We start from the raw sequence: 13,354 nt of genomic DNA on the forward strand, positions 1-13,354 counted from the left end.
TTCTCAGTACCTGGAGTGTTGTGGCACATATTAACTGTAGTATATCTGTCCCTGCATGTTGTACACAGTCACACTTTTCCCATTTATCATAAATTGTAGGTGATGTCTTCAACTCTTTTAAATAATAAAACCAGAGACAACTTTCAAGAATGTGGTGGAAGATAAAACTAACTGCTTTCCTTCCCAATTTAACTGGTATCCACCAGTATTTCTGCAATAGTGGATTGGTCACTGGCAGCCTTCAGAAAAATGATAATACAATTATCCTAAACATAATTTATTGTATCACTATTCCTCCCTTGAAGCGTTCTTTATTTGAGAATAAGAAAGGGTCCTGAAATCTTTAAAATTCAGTGCCCACACAACAGCTAAAAGTAGCTCTTCTACTCTCAGGCACCTACATTATCCTTATTCAGATAATAACAATAATAACTGAGACAGATTTTCAGGTGCTCTCTCTTCATTCATCTGATGGGTCCATTAATGATATGTTATTCAAAGCTACAGATTAAATGGTGATTTAAAGTTTTCAAGAAATTCTTAGGTGCCACATCTTTGTTGTTGGGAAAAAGTGTTTAAAACTGTGTTTTCTAAGCCAGGAGCTATTGAAATGACAGTAACAAGAATCAGGAAAGGAAAGGGATGAAGGGGCTTGTAGTACAAATGGACTAAGTAAACAAAAGTAATGGAAGTATAGGGAGCTTTGCAGGACTCTTTGGCTAGCTCCCTCACTGCTTTGCCTGTCTTTTCCGTCTTAGAGAATCTTTACTTTGTGCACCACTGCCCCAGGTGAAAATGGCTGTACAGAGACACAGGGATTGTGGAAATAACCTACAACTCCTAATTCTGGTTTTAGCATTAACTTACTAAAGTGCCACATTGCAGTGTGCGCTAGTAAATTGTTAATTTCCACAAACTTCATATTTGAATTTACAATTACATCAATAAGTATGGAGAGTGTAAGAGCTCATCATTAAACAAATCCAAGTTAGAAGCATACTTTTTATTTCCTCAAAGCACTTTATAATTAGAGCTTTGTAAACAAAACCATAAATGGCACCAGCAATTATTTTTAGAGCACGATTTGTCATAGCTAGTACACTCAGAAGAAGTAGGTGTAACTACTTGTTAAGAAGTTAACATTTAACGCTGGTTAAAATTTTAATTTCAAGCATCCAGCTCATTAAATTAAAATATGGCTAAGCAATAATGTGGCTTAGTCCCTGCACCAGAATGTAGACATTTCAATATCACAATGTAAGAAACCTGATATGCACAGTCGTAGCTACTGCAAAAAAGTGCCAGTGTAGATTTGTGAGGTGGATGTACTGTTTTCTGCTCTCCATCTGACAACACATGACAGCTACAAATCATGCCTGCCAACCTCTGAGATCTCTGAGAAGGTTGGACACTCCAAAACATGTCAGTCTTGAAAAGCTTTCCAAAGGGACAGGGTGAAAGCAAGCGGGGACAATGAGCACACAAGGAGCCAGCCAGCAGGTGCACATGTCCACCATGCTCACCACTGACCCTTCATACTCCCAGTAACTCAGGGAAGTCCTGAGAAACTCAGTGCCAGCCATGAATCACTGGCACGAATCTTTGCTGGTTACAGACCAGCCAGGCTCTGTGGTAATGCTGAAGAAGTCAGGATAGGAGATATATGTTGGTGCTGTCAAAATGTTGGCTGCCCAAGAGGTCTGGGGGTTTCCAGCCCAGTGTACCACTGAGCCCACGTTCGTCACGCCTGGGGAGTCTTCTCTGTCATTATCCACAGAGCAACTGGCAGAGAAACAGGATGCACCTTTACAACTCTCTGGCAAGGCACTGGGATAGCTCCTCATTTGAGCTCACTGAGACAAAATTAAATCCATAAAATGCTTATGTGAGGAACGAGATCATTTGTTATCTTCCATCCTGAGGCGCAAACAGAAATGTAAGCGACAGCAGGGAGGCTTTCTAGAGCTAAATTTGTCTTCACTAAGTCATCAACGACCTTGAACAAAAGATTTTGAAGGAAACAAGAGCCTAAGAAGACATTCTGCTGAAAAGGATGGGGAAAGTAAATTATGCTCTGACTCAGTTCCTGCGACTCAGGATCACATGGGCACAAACTACAATAAATTTAAACATGACAAAAAGCTTATTTTGCTTTAAAGAATGGTCAGACCCTGGCATTTCTTGCCTATAGAGGCTGGGTATCCTTCACCCCTGGTAATACATAAAACCTGAGGAGATGTGGCTGTTGGCTACCAGATCTAGGTGACCCTGTTCAGCTTCCATCCCCTGGAGCCCCTTTCCTCCTCTGCAGCCCTGTGTCTCCATGGCTTGTGCCACGGGCCCTGACAACTGGGCCCTGCAGCTTTACATGACTGGGTCAGTTTGGTGTGCTTGGTGCCCACTGTGGGGCACACACCAGGCACCCACAGCAGCAGCACAGCTCAGATACCTGTGACATCTCAGGGTGGCAAGAACTGTAGGTTTAGATTAGATATCAAGAAGAAAAGTCTTTACTGTCAGGGTGGTGAAGCACTGGAACAGATTGCCCAGAAAATCTGTGGATGTCCCAACCGTGGAAGTGTTCAAGGATGGGGCTCTGAGCAACCTGGTCAAGTAGAAGGTGTCCCTGCCCATGGCATGAGTGTTAAAGCTAGATGATCTTTAAGGTCCCTTCTGACCTAACCCATTCAATGACATTATCCTTTCTAACCCAAATAATTCAAGGACACTGCGGTGCTGGAGCATGTCCAGAGAAGGGCAGCAAGGCTTGTGAAGGGTCTAGAAACTTGTCTTATGAGGAATGGCTGAAGGAGCTGGGTTTGTTTAGTCTAGAGAAGAGGTGGCCTCATGAGGGATGCCTCATTGCTTTCTGCCTGAAAGGAAACTGTAGTGAGGTGGGGACTGGTCTCTTCTCCTTTGCCTGCACTGAGAGGACATGGGGAAATGGCCTTAAGTTGAGACAAGAGAGATTCAGGATAGAGATATTGGAAAAAAAATTTACGGGTAGGGTGGTCAGGTATTGGAATAGGTTGCCCAGGGAAGTGGTGGAATCAAGAGGGACCTGGCTCTGGGTGACATGGTTTAGCCATTTAGGGGTTACAGTGGTAGTGCTTCTGGATGATCTTGATGAGGGGATTGAGTTTATCCTTTGTAAATCCACAGGACACAAAGTTGGGTGCGAGTGTTGAGTGCTGGCTCCTACACTTTGGCCACAACAACCCCATGAAGTGCTACAAGCTGGGGGAAGGTGGATGGAAAGAGGCCCAGTGGAGAGGGACCTGTTGGTGCTGGCTGACAGCAGCAGAGCATGAGCCAGTGTGTGCCCAGGTGGCCAAGAAGGCCGATGGCATCCTGGCCTCTACCAGTAATAGCATGTTCAGCAGGACCAGGGCAGTGATTGCACCTCTGTACTTGGCACCGGTGAGGCTGCATCTTGAGTTCAATGGCCAGTTCTGGGCTTCTCTGTTCAGGAAGCACATTGAGGTGCTGGAGCGTGTCCAGAGAAGGGTGATGGAGCTGGTGAAGGGTCTGGAGCACAAGTCCTGTGAGGAGCAGCTGAGGGAGCTGGGAGTGTTTAGCCTGGAGAAAAGGAGGCTCGGGGTGACCCCACTACTGCTCTCTCTACAGCTGCCTGAAAGGAGGCTGTAGCCAGGTGGGTCAGCCTATTCTTCCAGGCAACCAGTGACAGGATAAGAGGAAATGGCCTCAATCTGCACCAGGGAAAGTTTAGATTGGACATTAGAAAGCTTTTCTTCACAGGAAGGGTGCTTGGACATTGGATTCGGCTGCCTAGGGAACTGGTGGAGTCACTGTCTCAGGAGGCGTTTAAGAAAACACTGGACACCCAATCCCCTGACGTAATTGCCACGGTGGCGTTCAATCAGAGGCTGGGCCCGATGATCCCAGGGGCGTTTTCCAGCCCATCGGGCCCCGTGACTCCGGGCCGTCCCCCGCAGGGCCTGGGCAGGCCGGCTCCGAACGGCCGCGCCCCGCCCGCCGCCCGCCGGGACCCGCCCGCAGCGCCGCCCGGAGCCCTCCAGGGGGCGCTGCGGCGGCGGCCGCGCTCGGCGGTGCCGCGCTGGCCGAGGGGGCGGTGCGGGCGCCGGGCCCGGCATGGAGGCCAGGATGAACCTGCCGCGGGGCCCCGAGAACCTCTGCTTCGACAAGGACGAGTTCATGAAGGTGCGCGGGGGCCAGAGGGTTGTGGAGAGGCCAGGGGCCTCCTGAGGATGGGGGTGGAGGGTTCCCTGCGGCAGAGCGCGGCCGGAGCATTGGTGGGGATTTTACAGCTCCGCCACGGCCCTTCCCCCGGGCGGGGGCTGCGGGGAGCGCCGAGGGTGTCACTGACAGGGGCAGCCGGGAGGCCGCCGTGCCCAGGTAGGGCCGGGCTCCGAGACTGACGGGAGCGAGAGGCCTCGCTGCTTGGAAAGAGTAGAGTAGTTCTCAGTACTGAATTTCGACTCTTGGCTGTTGTTTCGTGGTTTGTTTGTTTTTTTAAAAGTCTCCTGCATTTAGGAGAGTTGGAGCTATTCAGCCCCACCACACTCTGCTTTTCAGCCTAAAACCGAGAGAGTTTAACTGCTGCGTTAAGAAGCCTTTAGTTTGGTCAACTCGCAGGCATGTGGAGTACTTCATTTTGGGTGTGTTCCTTGTGAGAGCTGTTTACTTACATCTTTCTTTCCTGTTTCAGGCGGATTTTGATGTTGATCACTTTGTGTCAGACTGCAGGAAACGTGTGCAGTTGGAAGAGCTCAGAGAGGATCTGGAGCTCTATTACAAACTCCTTAAAACTGCTATGGTAGAACTCATAAATAAGGACTATGCAGATTTTGTTAATCTCTCAACAAATCTAGTAAGTGTTACTGGTTGTACTGTGTAGTTCAGGCTTAATGTGCTTCAGTGGGATTTTTATTTTTCATATGAAAAGTATATGGCTTTTATTTTGGCATTTTATGATTTAAGGCATCTTAAACTGAGCTCTCTAGTCCTTGCACCGAGACACCATTCCTGTAGAAGTTACAGAATTGCTGTACAGAATTGCTGTTGGTCTGTAGTAAATGTTTTAGATGTATGCATTTTGTCTTGAAAAGCTGATTTGTTAGGGAGTTAGATTTAGGACAAACTTTGTTTCAAACTGTCTACACTTCTAAAATTGGAAGAAATAAATTATTAAAATAGAATAGCAGTGGTAAAAGTAAGACTGTTCGGATGGATTCTTTTAGGAATCTTTAAACCTTTTGTATAGTCAAAGTATCTTAAAAAATCCCCAACTTTGTGTCTGAAAATTGTAATTATTCCAATTATACAGATGCATAGATTGAGACTTAACACACTTCTGAGAGGAAAAATTTCCATGGGAGGAAATTTTGTTTATCCTTTGGCTTTGTGTGAAAGCAGTCTTACATCTTAACTCTTGTATTTGAAATAACATATTTTTGCATTGAATTAAAATCTGGAAATTATGAAGTTATGAATTATGAAGTTATGTTTTCTCAGTTCTCTTTCAGTATCTGTAAAATGATAGGCTTTGTCAGTAATTCACATATGATCTTATCAAAAAGTAATAAATATGTTTGTGGTAATTTCTTCAGGTTGGCATGGACAAGGCTCTCAATCAACTTTCAGTACCCTTGGGACAGTTAAGGGAAGAAGTTATGGTATGTTCAAAACAATCATTGTCAACAGCTTGGTAAACTTCAGCTCGCTCTCATATGGTGTACAGAATGTCTTCTGTTTGTTACAATAAACTTCTCTTTGAAAACTGAGGACTTAGATTGCTAATAGAAGAAGCATTGTGTTTTCAGGCACTTGTATTGCAGCAAATTTATGTTTCCTATAGTGCATTTCAACCAAGAGATAAGGAGTTTCTAAAATTTGATGAGTGGATAGACTCTTGCAAGACAAGTCTGTGGAGATACCTTGTAGCTGTTTTAATATCTGAGTAACTTAAAGGTGGTAGAAAATTCAGATGCAGCACAGTCCCTTTATGAACTTACTTTTCTCAGTGTTTGGATTAACTATAAAACATCACCTCTTGAAGGTGGATCTTATTCTGGCTCCTCCACACTGACTTGGTATTTATAGGAAGGGGCAATTTTTGATCATCTTGGCAGCGAGTTCAAAGGGATGCTTGCTGCATAAATGTGCCTTCAAAATATCACACTCTTCGTGTCTAACAAAAACAGGGTCAGCTAGCATAGAGAAATCCTTATTACGTGAAAAATAGTACTTAAACTGATTTATAACTTCAGTTGTAAGACATAAAAACATAGTGGGTTGATTGCCTGTTTTTAGGCAAAGGTCATTTGTTCTCTCTAAGTTAATAAAAGAATGGTTATGGTGGAAATAATTACATTTGCAGTGACAATACCTAGGGAGCACGTTCTACTTTCAGTTATATAGTTGTATTTATGGCTTTTTCACTTGATGTAGTGTAGCTTTTATTAGTCCCATGATCTTATTAATCTGTGTCTTAAGTTTAGATTTTTTTTTTTTTAGGTTTTTTTCAACCCTTAAAGGGAAGCAAGCTTTACATACTTACTTTTTCTCTCACAGAGTCTTAAGTCATGTGTCAGTGAAGGAATTCAAGCAGTAGATGACCGAATGACTAAACAAGAAGACATTAGAAGAAAAAAGGTACACCAGATAGTACTGTCTTTAAAAGATCATCCTTAGGATAGCTTTGATTTTGCCATTAACCGAGAGAAAAGGAAATTAAGAAAGTTCTATGTTGTCTAGATGCACACTGTGCAGGATTTTGTACTTGTAAAGTATATTGACCTTTTGGTTGACAGACTTCATATTTTACAATGTCTAGTTGATCATAAATCTTTGTTTTACAGTAGTTGCCCAAAACATATGTTTTATTTAGTTGGATTTTTTTTCTTTTGTAACAGTTGCTCTTGTTTCCGACTGCAGTAGCGTATGAACTTACTCGTTGTGAATGGAATTGAAGTACAGCTGTTTAATTTTTATGGGCAGGAGACACTAACATTTGTCTTTGTGCTTTGAAAAACATCAGGGATAGGAACAACTGTCCTACATCTGTGACAAACATTTATTTGTGGTGTTTTATGGACATATGTGAGCAAAAACTTCAACTGAAACATGACTCAAGTGTTAAGATAAAGGGAGAAAACTTAAACCAGAAAAAACCCAAAGAACTAAGAAACCATCTAAAATATTTTCTTTAGGTGATGTCTTTTGGGATTGGGGTTAGACACGAAAAATCTTTCTTTAATTACAGATGTGTGTCCTGAGACTTATTCATGTTATTCAGTCTGTTGAGAAAATTGAGAAGATTCTACATTCCCAAGGCACTAAAGAATTGTCCTCATTAGAGGGAAACAGGTAAAAAAATTGTAATGTTCAGTTTTGTTTGTAGTTGACGGGACTAACTTAATTTCATGGTGTTGTTGAAGGCGAATCTACAAGCAGTATGATGTATCTTTAGAAATAGAAATGGAATAAAGTACTGTACTGTAATTTTAATATTTTCTTGGTTTTAGTCTTCCACAAGCCAGTCATTCACAGAATGCGTAACTCAGACTCCAAAGTTCCAAATTACTAGTGGTGCTTTCAGTAAGCAAGCTTTGTGAAGTTAGTGTGCAGTTATTTTGTTTTACTTTATTTTATTAGAAGTCACTAATCCTCTCATGTCTGAAATACTCTATAGTTTATTCCAATGTCATTTGTAAGTGAAACAAAATAGTTTTTCTTGTTTTCCCTGCTTATGTGTGAGTGAAAGGACTGCTGCAAGAATAGCTGAAGGCAGGCAAGGCAAACCTAGTACAAGGGAGGTTTCTGACCAAATCTAGTCAAACCTCTTCCTCTGCCTTTGCTGAGAATTGCAGGATATTGTTCAGCCAGTTTTGGAACTGATGTACCAGTCATGCATTTGAAAGGCTTGGCTGGGATGCAAATACAATTTAAGCTGGAGGGAAGACACATTGTGAGACTGTCTCTTCAGCTCACTGTGTTGGATCACGTGGTAGTGGGGGGTAGATGTACCAGAAAGTAGGTTGATACCTAGAGGGACAAAAGCAGATGTTTTCAGTCAGGTGAGGCACTTTGCAGAATTAAGTTTGCAGTTAGGATCATACTTGAACAACTGAAAATTCAGCTCATTATTGGGATTGTGTGGACTTGAGAAGGGCAGGACTGTTTCTCTAGAGATAACTATCATTAGTTTTACTATATGACAGAGTAAGAAAGAAACAAATCTGGATGGTGAAGGTCACCAAGTGCAGTTTCTGAGCTCTCTTAGGACTGACTATTCCTGTGATGATAAAAGTGCCATTTAGAAAAATGTGCTTCATACTGCTGAGGCAAGAGCTTATGTTCCTCTCAGCTTCTGCTTCATCCACTTCATGTTAGAGCTGCAAAACAGTGCTAATCATGCAGTGTGCTCCAGATCATTATTGCTTGATTGCAATAATTATAGTATTACCTAGCTGTGATCTTTGTGAGAATCCCCAGGATGAGGGAAGAGATGAGAATCTGACTTCCATGTTCTCAGAAGGCTGATTTATTATTTTATGATATTATATTAAAAGAATACTATACTGAAACTATACTGAAGAAATAGAGAAAGGATACATGAGAAGGCTTAACAAGAATGAATAAAAACTCCTGACTCGCCAGAGTCCCGACGCAGCTGAACTGTGATTGGTCATTAAGTAAAAACAATTCATATGGAACCAATCAAACAGGCACCTGTTGGTAAGCAATCTCCAGACCACATTCCAAAGCAATCAGATAATTATTGTTTTCATTCTTTTCTGAGGCTTCTCAGCTTCCCAGGAGAAGAAATCCTGGTGAAGGGATTTCTCAGAAAATACGACAGTGACACCTATCAGAATTCAAAATATTTAAGCTACAAAAAATTGAGGGAGAGCTCTTTTTATCTGTTACAGATGAGAGGAAGTTGGTTTGAAAGGATCTAACTGTATATTCTCATTTTGTATCATCTCTCTTCTAGTCCACTTCTAACTGGACAAGTTTTAGAGAGAATTGCCACAGAATTTAATCAACTACAATTTCATGCAGTACAAAGCAAAGGAATGCCCCTTTTAGACAAAGTGAGACCTGTAAGTATTGCATGACACTTAACACTTGCACAGTCAAGCAAAACCAGTATAATTGGAAGACAAATGCCTGTTTCCACAGAGTGTTATTGAATTAATTTATGGAGAAAAATGGGTTCATGAGGTCATTTTTATCAGTTGACTAGAACTATTGCTTTTTCTGAGGATTTATGCCCTGTTTGCTTGCTCCTTTAGGATAAATTACTGAGAATAAGAGTAGGAAATACGACAGACATTTTTGTCAGCCTAATGTATCTTGCAGTTTGTCTGCTTACGTATACTGAGGCCTCGTTCTAGAGATTTATGTTGTCTTTGCTAGCTGCCGTGTACAGACCAGAGTATAAATGGAATGTGCCTACACTGGGGCTGGCTTGAATATATTCAAGTTTGTCTTCTCATGAAATTATGCTGGCCATTAGTAATCTCCCAGTATACTCTTTTACCTACTGTAAAAGATTAATTGATGTTTTGCTGGGATTTTTTTTCTTCTATTCATTCAGTGGGGAGAGGGAATAAATGAAAACTTGTGCTAAAAGAAAGCTGTGAATATAGAGACGGGGTAATGCCTTAAGGTGATTCTCATGAGGGTGTCATTCTTAATGGCTTTCAAGCTATTGAGGTAATTCACATTTCCAGTTTGTGCCTCTGCCTGTTGGCAATATAAACTTGTTTCGGCTCCAGAAATCCATGGGATCTTTTTGTTACATGGACAGTTAACAAGACTCCTCTGGCCACTGAGTTGGCTATCAAACTTGGATACTAGCAGCAGTGAGCATGAACAGCAGAGTAGTATGGAGTGGGAGAACATTTGTCACGTGGCTTCCTTAATGCTGTTTGCCAGGACTTCTGTCCTGTGCCTGTTGTTGCTAAGGCTTATCAGAATGTAGCTTTCATGACTAGTCAGCAATTAGGTTCCTGACTTTGCATGTTCGGTACGAATTCTGTGAATCATTTTAGGATGGATGGACACAATACAGCATGTAAAAATGGAGAGAAGAAATTTTACTGGCTATATTCATAGCTCAGCTCTGACTACCTTAATGTGTGTTGCTGAACTTCCTTCAAATGCAGAGTTATAGGGCCAGGAGGTAGTGTAGCAATGGACTCATTGCTACACTAGTCAGATTTAGTAGAAAAGATGTCATGGGAGATCAAGAAAAATGGTTTGCAAAAAGGAAAATATATGTAGACTGAAGAAGCTGTTTGGCAGAAGCCAGAAGGAATCTAATTTCTTTGGTTTTTGCTAGTGTCGCTCAGTGTCATTGGTTTGTGGTAATTTGACAAGTAGTGCTGGGTACACGCTGTCTGTTTAGTCTCCGACAGTGAGGGATAAATGCTACAATTGTTATCCCTGGTCACTTATTGTAAATCTTTTGTTTATTGTCACATCCTGGTTCAGTTGAACAAGGAACAACTGCTAACTTATTTCCTCAGGATAAAGCAGACCTGATGCAAGTTTCCATGGAATTTAAAACATGTAGAACATAATAATTGCCTTTAGCTTTGTTAGAATAAATCCTGTCTTATACAGCATCAGTAGCCAATTAAGTTTGTGTTAATGGTCATTGAACACTGGCAGTTATCAAATTTTTGTACTTTTCAAGTAAGGATAGAAAGCTGAGTTAGGCAAATCTGGATGAATTTTCTTCAACAACGATGACAGGCTTTGATTTTGGCTTTTTCTGACTATATTTTCTTCCTCTTTGTAGCGTATAGCTGGAATAACAGCCATGTTGCAGCAGTCTCTGGAAGGGCTGCTCTTGGAAGGTCTTCAAACGTCAAATGTTGACATAATACGCCACTGTCTACGCACTTACGCAACAATTGACAAAACACGAGATGCAGAGGCATTAGTTGGCCAAGTGCTTGTAAAACCTTATGTAGATGAGGTAAGATAACATTAAAAAATTCCATTTGTTTTCCAAACGTGCTTATTTTTCCTGTGAACCTCCAGCTTTTGTTAGCAGCTTCAAAATATCTTTGTGGAGAGAACAGGAGAGCTGAGCCGCAGCAAAATGTCAATTTGGTTGTTGTGGCTATTTAAGAAGAAAAGAGTGGAGGAATTCTCTTACCTGCCTGTCACCAATTTCACGTTAAATCCCATGTGGATTATTTTTCTTACCTCCATTTTTCTTGGGCTAAAGAATCAAAAAACCAAACCCCTCCTGTTTAGGACAGGTTTCCATTGGGTGTCTGCTATGTGCTGTAACAGCTGCTACAGTGTGGGACATGTCACTTTCCCCTTAGTTTTCTCAGGGTCTACACTTTCACCGCTTCTGCACCATTCCACTTGTTTATGTAGCACAAGGCAAATGTGTTCAGACATGTGGAAGAATACCAAGAAACAAGCTGTTGTTCTTTTCCTACTGTCTTCCTTCTCTTTATGGCAGAGATCATCCCTTTTCACTGAGTATGAGGCACTGTCCAGACAAACTGATTTGCTAGCTGTGTCAAAGGCTTAGCAGTGTCACAGAAGATGCTTTGCTTTGGCTTGCCTTTATTTGGGATGAGACCAACCACCTCAACATTTAGAAGGAGTTTTTACTTTATTCTGAGTTTGATTAGCTTTTACCAGTTCCCTGTTGAACTTCACAGTCTGCTTCAGGTGACAGCGATGTGGCAGTAGGTTGGGAGCCAGACACAGTGGCTCACATTTAAAAGAAAGGATCTCCTTCCCATTTTTGAGGCCAGTCTTGGCAGTTAAGAGTGCTGCTTTAAAGGAAGTAATAATTCAGGCTGGCAAGTTCTACTTGGAAAATATAATGAAAAAAAAAAAAAGTAATATACTGACTATCGCAGTGTTTGAGGTTGTACTGTTAAAGAGTTTTGTGAGTCTTGCATTACAGCATATTTTATATTCACTTTTCTGGCATTTAACATTGAACTGTTCCTGGCAGGTGATGGTGGAGCAGTATGTGCAATCCCACCCTAATGGCCTCCAGGCTATGTACAATAGGCTGTTGGAGTTTGTTCCTCATCATTGCCGCCTCCTGCGGGAAGTAACAGGGGGAGCAATTTCCAGGTAAGTATCTCGGGCTTCTCAGCTGCACTGAAGTCACAGTAAGTACCATATGCTTTGAAATCCTTTGCATTATCAGCTTTCTTGCACTGATGACTTACCTAGCCTTTCCTAAAAATTCGTAGTCAAGTTTGATTTGTATCTCATGCCTTTGTTTTTCAAAACAAAACAGTGAACAGACTTTCCTGGTGCTGCAGCCCAGACCTTCAGAGGAAGCAAATCCTATATTTCAGTAGTAGAATTGAGTCCTGTGCATAATACAATGTGTCAGATAACTTGGTTTTTTGAACCCATTAAATATGACTGTACACTTCATAAAGAAGAGCATAATAAAGCTATTAAAATAGAAGTTCAGAAGTTACTGAGTTGTTAGTGCACATCAGAAAAGTGGGAATGGTCCTCAGAGGTTTAACAGATTTATTGCATGTACCAAAACTACAGGTTTAATTTATTTGTGCTTCCACTGTGCTCAAAAAGTGCTTAATTCCTTATGCAATTAAATTGCCTGTTTTTCAAGCTTAAATAATTCAGGTCTACTGAATTGTATCCATTTATTCATCTGTTTGCAGGATGGTTAATATAGCAGACTGCTGTAATTAGCACAACTATGGACGTAGCCCCCAGGGACTGCAGAATTACTTTTCTAATTAGTCATCCATTGCTGAGCTTTTTATGACTCCCAAGTTTTACTAACATTTTAATTCTTTTAATCCCTCAGCAAGTTTTAATCATTCTTAATAATGGAATATTTCTACTTTGTAGTGTGGTGTACTAAATTGGAATTGAATGCTTTTATCTCTTCTGCTCTCAATTTTCAAGTTTTCAAAATCAAGGTAGCTTTAAATCTTTTGATCAAACACAATAGGTATAAATACAGTTTGGAACAATTAGGAAAAAGTTCTCTTTTTCATTGCATTAGTCATATTATTCCTACTTGATAGGTCTTAGAAGTTTGGAGCTATTAAAACCTAGGATTATACCTAGGATTTCTCAACTGAAATGTACCAATTTTCCAGTACACACTTGCAAAATATGTAACTGATAAATTTTTAAAACACTTTGAGAGTTACGAGAAACCACCTTGGATTTGATGAGACTGTGTAATAAGATAATGAATCTTCAAAGAAAGAACAGTTTAGGGAATCAGTATAAATATGTAAAAAAATTTCATTGCATTTTGTCTAGTGCAGTGCATCTATTTTTTAGTGATTCCTGCCTCCAAATAGAAGCCTGGTGGTAAAATATAACC

General features: G+C 41.1%; 1 protein-coding gene across 4 annotated transcripts in view; it reads left to right on the forward strand.

Annotated features, from left to right (window-relative positions):
* The first annotated feature begins 4,034 nt into the window (after positions 1 to 4,034).
* COG2 (component of oligomeric golgi complex 2) overlaps positions 4,035 to 13,354 on the forward strand; it is a 28,173-nt gene continuing 18,853 nt past the window's right edge. For 2 of the 4 annotated variants that reach the window (XM_038133054.1, XM_038133055.1), the window contains exons 1-8: positions 4,035 to 4,182; positions 4,691 to 4,852; positions 5,592 to 5,657; positions 6,556 to 6,636; positions 7,247 to 7,350; positions 8,981 to 9,089; positions 10,796 to 10,975; positions 11,984 to 12,108. In XM_038133054.1, coding sequence (XP_037988982.1) covers positions 4,114 to 4,182; positions 4,691 to 4,852; positions 5,592 to 5,657; positions 6,556 to 6,636; positions 7,247 to 7,350; positions 8,981 to 9,089; positions 10,796 to 10,975; positions 11,984 to 12,108 — 896 coding nt within the window. In that variant the 5' untranslated portion in view covers positions 4,035 to 4,113. Of the gene's footprint in view, positions 4,183 to 4,690; positions 4,853 to 5,591; positions 5,658 to 6,498; positions 6,637 to 7,244; positions 7,351 to 8,980; positions 9,090 to 10,795; positions 10,976 to 11,983; positions 12,109 to 13,354 lie in introns of those variants that run through there. The other 2 variants (XM_038133056.1, XM_038133060.1) reach the window with 2 other exon arrangements.

The sequence above is a fragment of the Motacilla alba genome, chromosome 3 (assembly GCF_015832195.1).
Source record: "Motacilla alba alba isolate MOTALB_02 chromosome 3, Motacilla_alba_V1.0_pri, whole genome shotgun sequence".
NCBI classification, from domain to species: domain Eukaryota; kingdom Metazoa; phylum Chordata; class Aves; order Passeriformes; family Motacillidae; genus Motacilla; species Motacilla alba.